The 9,450-nt window shown below is 36.3% G+C and overlaps 1 protein-coding gene across 9 annotated transcripts in view; it reads left to right on the forward strand.

Annotated features, from left to right (window-relative positions):
• RRAS2 (RAS related 2) overlaps nucleotides 1-8,006 on the forward strand; it is an 81,873-nt gene extending 73,867 nt beyond the window's left edge. For all 9 annotated transcript variants that reach the window (XM_032166543.2, XM_032166542.2, XM_058446512.1 and 6 more), the window contains exons 5-6: nucleotides 4,243-4,361; nucleotides 6,499-8,006. In XM_032166543.2, the coding sequence (XP_032022434.1) occupies nucleotides 4,243-4,361; nucleotides 6,499-6,586 (207 nt within the window). In that variant the 3' untranslated portion in view covers nucleotides 6,587-8,006. The remainder of the gene's footprint in view (nucleotides 1-4,242; nucleotides 4,362-6,498) is intronic.
• Nucleotides 8,007-9,450: the final 1,444 nt, after the last annotated feature.

A 9,450-nucleotide genomic window follows, 5' to 3' on the forward strand; every position in this document is an offset into this window, starting at 1 on the left:
AAAAATACACATATCCAAGAAGCTCAACAAACCTGGAGCACAAGAAATATGAAGAAAATTATAAGATATGTTATAATGAAATTGCTTAAAATCAGTGGTAAAGAAAAAAATCTGACAAATAGCCAGACCGGGGGGAAAAGAGCACATTACATATGGAAGAACAAAAATAAGGATGGCCGGAGTCATTACTGCATCTCATTGAACAGTGAAGCCAGAAGATAGTGGTGCAGAATCTTTTAAGTACTGATAGCAAAAACTATCAACTAGGATTCAATACCCACCAAAAATTTATTTCAGAAATGAAGATGAAATGAAGACTTTTCCCAGACATATAAAAGCAAGATAATTCATCCGTAGCAGACCTGCATTACAAGAAATGTGAAAAGATGTCCTTAGGCAGAAGGGAAATGATACCAAATGGAAATCTGAAAATGAATACAGAGTACCAGAGATGGTAATTATGTGGATAAATATAAATTACTCTTACCATAACTGAATATTTAAAGCAAAAATAATAAACGCATTGTGAAGTAAAAGTTAATAACAAAAAAGAGCAGGAGGGAGAAATATTGTTGTTAACTAGTTTGTTTTTTTCTTGAGAGACGAGTTCTCACTGTGTTGCCCAGACTGGCCTTGAACTCTTGAGCTCAAGTGATCCTCTTGCCTCAGCCACCCAAGTAGCTGGGACTTTAGGCACACACCACTGCACCTGGCTCTGTTGTAGGGTTCTTAAACCATACTTGAATTGGTATGGTATCATTTGAATTAGACTGTCATGAATTAAAAATGTATACCATAAATTCTAAAGCAGCCACTGAAATAACAGATATATAATTAACCAACAAAGGAGATAAAATGCAATAATAAAAACAACTCAGCTAACCCAAAAGAAGGTAGAGAAAGAAGACAGCTAGAACAAAGAATAGATGATATGGATAGGAAACTAATAGCAAGATGACTCAACTGTATCCGTGAGCACATTAAATGTAAATTGAGCAAATGTCTCAATTAAAAGGCAGATGTGTTAGATTGAATAAAAAAACAAGATGCTACAAGAAATCTACTTTAAATGTGAAGACACAAAGGTTAAAGTAAAAGGATGGAGTAAGATATTTATATAGCTGCTTTAATTATTTTCATGATCGCCTGGCTAGCAATAATGAAAATAAGTAGCTATATAAATATCAGACAAAGATTTCAGAGCCAAGACTATTACCAGAGATAAAGAAGAGTTTTTATAATGATAAGGAGATTAATTCATGAAGAGGACATAACAGTCCCAAACATTCGTGATCTAATAGCTTCAAAAATCTTGAAGCAAGATGTTAAGAACTACAAGGAAAAATAGACAAATTCACACTTAAAATCAGAGACTTCAATACCCCTCTCAATAGCTGATAGGAAGGTAGAAAGAAAATCAGTAAGGATACAGATGACTTGAACAACAATATTGAACAACGTATCCTAATTGACATTAAGTGTACCCTTTACCCAACAACAGTAGAATGCACCTTATTTTGAAAGAAGAATGGATCATAACGTAAGCCTCAATAAATTTAAAAGGATTTTACTCAGATAGTGTGTAATTTCCTGACCACAGTAGAGTTAACGTGGAAATTAATAACAGAGAGGTATCTAGGAAATCTCCAAATATTGGGAAATTAACATATTCCAACTAACCCTTGGGTCAAGAAAATGAAAAGGGAAATTACAAAGTATTATGAACTGAATGAAAGTTAGAACACAACATCAAAATGTATAGCATGCTACTAAAGAAGTATAGAGAAATTTGTAGCACTAAATATTTGTATTAGAACAAAGGTCTCAATTCAATGACCTTTAGTTTCTTCCTTAAGAAATAAGAAGAAAAAGAGAAAATTAGAACCCATAGTAAGTAGAAGGGAAATAATAAGAGAATGAAAACCAATGAAATGGAAGATAGTAAAACCATAAAGGAAAGAAAAACTGGCAGAGTGTAGTGGCTTATGACTGTAATGCCAACACTTTGGGAGGCTGAGGCAGGAGGATTGCTTGAGCCCAGCAGAGCAGTTCAAGACCATCCTGGGTAACATAGTGAGACCCCACCTCTACCAAAAAAATAAAAAATAAAAATAAAAACCCCAAACTGGCGTTTTGGAAGATCAGTCAAATTGACAAGACTCTTGCCAGAATGATCAGATAAAAAAGAGAAAAGACATAGTATCAGGATTGAGAGCGGTATCTTCACTTTAGATCCTTCAGATGTTTGAAAGATAATAAATACTATAAACAACTTTATGCCAATAAACTCAGCAAGTTAAATGAAATGGACATATTACTTGAAAGGCACAAACTACCAAAGCTCACTCAAGGGGGGAAAAAAAAGATAATGTGAGTAGTACTTTATCTATAAAATGAATTGAGTTTGTTTTAAAAACTTCCCTCAAAGAAAACTTCAAGCCCAGATAGATTTGCCAGTGAATTATACCACACATTTAAGGAAGAAATACTGCTGATTCTGTACAAAGTGTTCCAGAACATTGAAGAGGAGAGAAAATTCTTTCTAACTTATTTGAAGCCAGCATAGCACTCAGAAACCCAAACCAGAGGAAAACATAAGAAATCCACAGTCCAATATCTCTCATGAACACAGATATAAAGATTCTTAATAAAATATTAAATAGAATTTAACAATATATAAAAAGGGCAATATATCACTCAAGGAGAGTTTATTCCTGCAATGGGTTGTTGGTTTGATATTTGCCAGTGAGTCAATATAATTCATCATATTAGACTAAAAAGGAGAAATCATATAATTATCTCAGTAGATGCAGGAAAAAACATTTGGCAAATCCACCATCCATTCCTGATAAACGCCCTATACAAAGGGAGTAGTGGAGAACTTTGTTAACCTGAGAAAGGACATCTACAAAAAAAAATTCTATAACTGACAGCATACTTAATGGTGAAAAACTACCTTTGTTTCTAAGATCCAAAATAGGTCAAGAGTATTCCCGTCACCACTTATGTCATTGTACTGGAGGTTCTAGGTAGTGCACTAAGGCTGGAAAAGGAGATAAAAGATATCCACATCAAAAAGCAAGAAATAAAATTGTCTTTATTAGCAAATGACATGGTTATGTGGAATTTACAAAAGAACTCCTAGATAAATGAGTTCAGAATGCTTCCAGAGTATGAGATATACAAAAATTATGATCCTATTTTTGTGGTGTAAAAACTATGTATCATTGAAAAATTACCAAAAGAACATAGTTCTCTATGGTTGATAGGTTCTTAAATTTTCTTTGATTTTTTTTTTTTTTCACCAATTTGGCTTTTCTAATTTTTTCATCAAGTGTTTACTTTTGTGATAAAAATAGCCATAAAAGGTATTGTTTTCAGAAATATAATTTTAAGCCCCACTATATAAATGTAAATGTAATAGAGTTTAATAATTTTTAGTAAACATCACTATTCAAATCCTTACATTTAAAACATGTAGGAACCACATTCAGTTTATGTTTTCTTATTCTGACCTGCCATTTTATACATCAATCAGCTATGCCACCTTTCCTTGATCTCCAAAAAATAAGGCATTGTGAGGGCCTGTGATTGCATTCATAATTCATTTCTCCCCACATATTGATGAGTGTCACCTGTGCATCAGGTTTTGGGGAATGCAATGATGAAGAGACCTTATGGCCTCTGAAGCTTGCACTTTTCTCCATCCTCACCTCTTGCCATTTTCTCTCTTTGCTTATTGTATTCCAGCTATATGATGCTTCTTTTAGTTCTTGGAAAGCCCATTCACTCTCATGGCCTCACACATTCAGTTTTCTTTGGCAAGGATACTTCTTCACACCCCCACCCTCCACCTCTCAACTCCATACTCTGTTATCTTCTTGGCTTAAATGTCACTTTCTCAGGGAAGCTTTCCCTGATCTCCCTGACAGGGTTGTATGCTTTAATAGCACCTTACACTTTCCCTTCCCAGAATGTATTACTGTTGTATTTAATAGCTTTTATGTGATCTCTAGTTGGAAATATTGTTGTAGGCTAGTATTTCCATCACAGGTATGTTCTTCTGCATTGTTCTGTAGAGGTGGGCTTTAGTTTATCTTGAGCTATTAAGTCTGTTGTTTCATCTTATGATAAAACAACTTGGCCTCTTGGCTGAATTATTAGCACAATCTGTGGCCAGGATTAGATGGAGCAAATCCAATTGTTAATAATGTACCATAAACGTAACTGTTGGGATTTCAGGTAACGCAGGAAGAAGGACAGCAGTTAGCACGGCAACTTAAGGTAACATACATGGAGGCATCAGCAAAGATTAGGATGAATGTAGATCAAGCTTTCCATGAACTTGTCCGGGTTATCAGGTAAGCAAAACACATTCTAGAAGTGTGTTTTAATAAATTACTATTAATTGTTTTTAGTAAGGAAGGATATTTTATATAGAAGTGATTCCTTTCTAGGGATTAATGCACATGGTGCATTACAATTTTTAAGTACATATTCTAGGCACTTCTAGAATATAACATATAATTTAATTATGAAGTATAAAGTACACATAGGATTTTGATAAGAATAAATGCTGCTTCCAAAGGGGGTGATGGTGTGAAGATAGTGATGACAGCAGCTAACTTTTGCATGGTAATCTCTGCCAGCTTCTGTGCTAAATGTTTTACATGTATTATTATATGTAATCCTCACCCTCGCCCAATAAACTAAATACTGTTTTATCCTCACTTTCAGAGGAGAAAACAGAGGTACAGAGAAAGAAGTTAAATAGCTTGTTGAAAGTTAAGACATATTAAATGGCAGAACTGGGACTTTAATTCAAATCTCTGATTCCAGAGTCTGTGCTCCTACCTTTCTTTTAATCCAGCTCATCCCAGGCTAAGAGTAAACCAGGTAGTAGAGATAAAATAATCCTGCAAGGTGTGAAGTATAATGTCCCACACAACAAATAATTTTTCTGTTTGATGCTATAGGGGGTCTTTTGGTTTAAAAAGTGTTAACGGGTTCCAGGAAGCTTAAGGTGTTGGGTGAGGTCTGATAGAATTACTAGATACATTTGTGGGTGAGAAAGATGAAGTTGCTTTAGTGAGTAGGATTTTATTTATTATTTTGGGTCTTGGTGCCTGGCCCCTGTTTCATACTCTGCTCTGTAGATCTGGGATTCTCTGCTAATTAGACAGTTTGATAGGAATGTGAAGTGGGCTGTTTTTTTTTTTTTTTTTTTTTTGGAAACGGAGTTTCTCTCTGTCACCCAGGCTAGAGTGCAGTGGTGTGATCTCGGCTCATTACAACCTCCGCCTCCTGAGTAGCTGGGATTACAGGCACCCGCCACCACACCCAGTTAATTTTTGTATTTTTAGTAGAGATGGGGTTTCACCATATTGGCCAGGCCGGTCTCGAACTCCTGACCTCGTGTTCCACCCGCCTCGACCTCCCAAAGTGCTGGGATTACAGCGTGAACCACCGTGCCTGGGCTTTGTATTTATTTTGTATCTAAGGTAAATTGACAGCTGAGCGATGATCTTCTACTTATTAGCTCCTTGCCAAGGCATTATCTTTCTGTGGAGGAAAAAAAAGTGAAGGTTATAGCTTTTTCTTTTTTAGTAGTTTGTTAAAAATCCCAGTCCCATTTTTTTTTTTAATGGGTACAGAGTCTCAGTTTTATAAGATGAAAAAGAGATCTGGAGATGGATGGTGATGATGGTTGCACAACATCATGCATATACTTAATACTATCAAATTGTATACTTAAAAATGGTTAAGATGGAAAATTTTATGTTATATATATTTTACCCCCCTTTCCCATTCCAGTTCCATTTTAGTGTTAAGCAACTGATGAGGCAGTGCCTTCTTAAAATAATTATGACTGCCATTTTGAAATGTTGTGCTTTGTTTTGGTTCTTAGGATCTCTCCTTATCCATCAGTAATTCAGGATTGAGGGGGCAAGTAGAGGACATTTTTTGTTTGTTTTGTTTTTAATGCCAGGAACTATTAGATATATTTTAACATCACAAGATCTTTAATCCTCACAACAGCTGTGAAAGGTAGGTTTCCATTATTCCCTTCTAAAAAACTGAGGCTCAGACTAGGTCAACTAACTTTGTCTAATACTGAATTTAAAAAATGGCAGAACACAGATAAGACCTGCATACCTTGTAAGATTAATTTTATATTGCACTCTAATGATGAATCTATTCTTAAGGATACCTTAGAGTCATGGAATTTCAAATTGGGATGGGAACTTAGAGATTACTGAGTCTGGTATCTCGTCTGATTCAGGACTCATCCATTAAAGCAGCTTCACAGCTCTGCTTGTGCTGGTGTTGACGCGTTTGTGCCCTTTTTTGGTGGGGGTAGGAAAGAGAAATTCCCTTGTTGAAGTTTAACATTGAAAAGAATATGCACTTAAAGTGAACTTATACAAAAAATAACCTGTGTTTGTAATACTAGATTACCAAGAAGGCAATTATATTTTAGAATTTTTTATCTTACAGGAAATTTCAAGAGCAGGAATGTCCTCCTTCACCAGAACCAACACGGAAAGAAAAAGATAAGAAAGGCTGCCATTGTGTCATTTTCTAGAATCCCTTCAGTTTTAGCTACCAACTGCCAGGAAAAGCCCTCATCTTCTCTTCCTCTCCTCAGTTTACATCTTGTTGGTACCTTTCTAGCCTTAGACAAATGATCACCATGTTAGCCTTAGACCAAGAAGCTGGCTAGTCCTTTCTGTGAAGCTAATACAATGGTCATTTCCAGACAAATTTAAAGGAAACACTAAGGCTGCTTCAAAGATTATCTGATTCCTTTAAAATATATGTCTATATATACAGACATGCTCTTTTTTTAAGTGCTTACATTTTAATAGAGATGAATCAGTTTTGGAATCTAAGCTGTTTGCCAAGCTGAAGCTACAGGTTGTGAAATAATTTTTAACTTTTGGAATCATACTGCCTACTGTTACTCTAAATAGAAATATAGGGATTTTTTTTAATGTGAATTTTTGCCTATCTTTAAACATTTCAATGTCAGCCTTTGTTAACCTTAAATACACTGAATTGAATCTACAAAAGTGAACCATCTCAGACCTTTACTGATACTACAACTTTTGTTTTCTGGTGGCCAAAATACCAAATGCCTATTGTATTTATGGATTAAAAACTGCTCATAAAAGCCTGTGTTATTACTTCTACTCTTGAAGATGATAATATTCTACGTGGTCAAATATTTGGACTCATTTAGGACTTAGACATTTCAGTGTACTTGATTTTTTAATTTAACTCTTTTTCACAGCCACGCTAAGGGTAAAAATGAATAATTTCTGTCTGTCTTCCTTTTCAAGTATTTCTGGATAAGGGATTCAAAAAACTAAAACTGTTTTTGTTTGATGTAATATAAAATATGGAATTGATCTTTTCGGGGTCAGAGATGATTAATGTTTTTGCTATATACTTTTATACATTATTTTCTTATCAAACTAGTTAACAAGTATTTTTATATGTTTGTAAGCAGATATGCTTTCATAGCATACCTTGTGTATATGTAAAGATAAGTATTTAATTCTCACTGTTCACTTTTAACTGACAAAGAAAAACAAGTGGAAACTACAGAAACTGTGGTAGAACTTTTACTTGCTGGTCTGTCTTGGTTGTACCCATCTTTGGCCAGTCACATATCTACTCAAGAAACCTTCCCAATAGAGTACAACAGGATGAGACTCTGAAATCACTTTCAGTATTCCCTGCTAGATATTGATTGTTATTTCAAGTATTAAGTGTAAGCTTTTAATGGATAATTAGTATAACTGTGGATGGCATCTGATTTTGTTTTTAATTCTGTGGATTGTGTTTAAGCAATTCAATAGTATGTTCCTGATTTTGAGATGCTAAGTGGTATTGCACAGTTGTCACTTTATCAAGTGTGTACAACAGTCCCATGAAGTTTATAGAGCATACCCTTGTATAGCTTCAGGTGCTAGAATTAAAATTGATCTGTTATCACAAGATGATGCTTGATTACTCATTGTGTTTAATTTAGTGGTTTCTTAAGGGAACAAGTGTTAGTGAAACTTATTTTAGTAGGTCTATTCCTTTTCTCCAGTGCCTTAGGGTTTGAACCTAAAAGTCAGCATTGGTCGTTCAGCAGGTGGAGTGGATGTGAAACAGTTTGATGTTTTTTGACTTCTTGAATATTTACTTAAGTCCGTGTTTCTTAAACTTTTTCTATGAAGTGCTCCTGATATAGAAACCCAACTGTAGAGGAAGGTGAATACCTACACAGATACCCCATGAAGATGAAACTGAAAACAGCTAAAGTCACACACACATTTATTTGAAGACCAGTAAAAATAATATAATTGGCTGGGCATGGTGGCGCACACCTGTAATCCCAGCACTTTGGCAGGCTGAGGCAGGTGGATCACCTGAGGTTAGGAATTCGAGACAGCCTGACCAACATGATGAAACCCCATCTCTACTAAAAATACAAAAATTAGCTGGGTGTGGTGGCGGGTGCCTGTAATCCCAGCTATTTGGGAGGCTGAGGCAGGAGAATCGCTTGAATTTGGGAGGCAGAGGTTGCAGTGAGCTGAGATCGTGCCAATGCACGCCAGCCTGGGTGACAGATCTCTGTCTCCAAAAAAAAAAAGAAAAAAGTGTATAGTTATACACTGTACTTGATAGTATAATTATGTTGATATGGAATTATCTTCCATGTCTTCTAGTACAATTACTGCCCAGGAAGATACCATGTTTATCCTGTGGCTTTTGTTACTGTAGCACTATCATGTATCCTTGGTAGTACTTTCAGTTGGCAAAGTTTATTTGCTTTAATTAACTTCACATAACGAGATTGCTTACATAATATCCAGATTTAATGAGAAACCCATCAACTTTTATTATCTCAGTTTACCTTTTTTCCTCTTTATGCTTTACTTTGTATTATTGTTATTATTTTTTGAGACAGTCTTGCTCTGCCGCCCAGGCTGGAGTGCAGTGGCGCGATCTGTACTGCAACCTTCGCCTCCAGGGTTCAAGCAGTTCTCTGCCTCAGCCTCCCGAGTAGCTGAGATTACAGGTGCCTGCCACTACGCCTGGCTAATTTTCGTATTATTAGTAGAGATGGGGTTTCACCATCTTGGCCAGGCTGGTCTTGAACTCCTGACCTAGTGATCCACCCACCTTGGCCTCCCAAAGTACTGGGATTACAGGCGTGAGCCACCGTGTCCGGTCAGATTATTTTTATTACTACATCTTCAAGTCCCATCTCTGTCTCTCCCTCCCTTCCTCCCTCCCTGCTTTTTCCCTTCCCCTCCCCTCTTCCCCTCCTTTCTCCTTCCCCCCTCCCTGCTTTTTCCCTTCCCCTCCCCTCTTCCCCTCCCTTCTCCCCCTCCCTTCTCCCCCTCCCTTCTCCTTCCCCCCCTCCTTCCCCATCCCCTCCCTCCCCCGCTT

This window comes from Hylobates moloch, unplaced genomic scaffold, assembly GCF_009828535.3.
Source record: "Hylobates moloch isolate HMO894 unplaced genomic scaffold, HMol_V3 SCAFFOLD_11, whole genome shotgun sequence".
Classification (NCBI taxonomy): Eukaryota; Metazoa; Chordata; class Mammalia; order Primates; family Hylobatidae; genus Hylobates; species Hylobates moloch.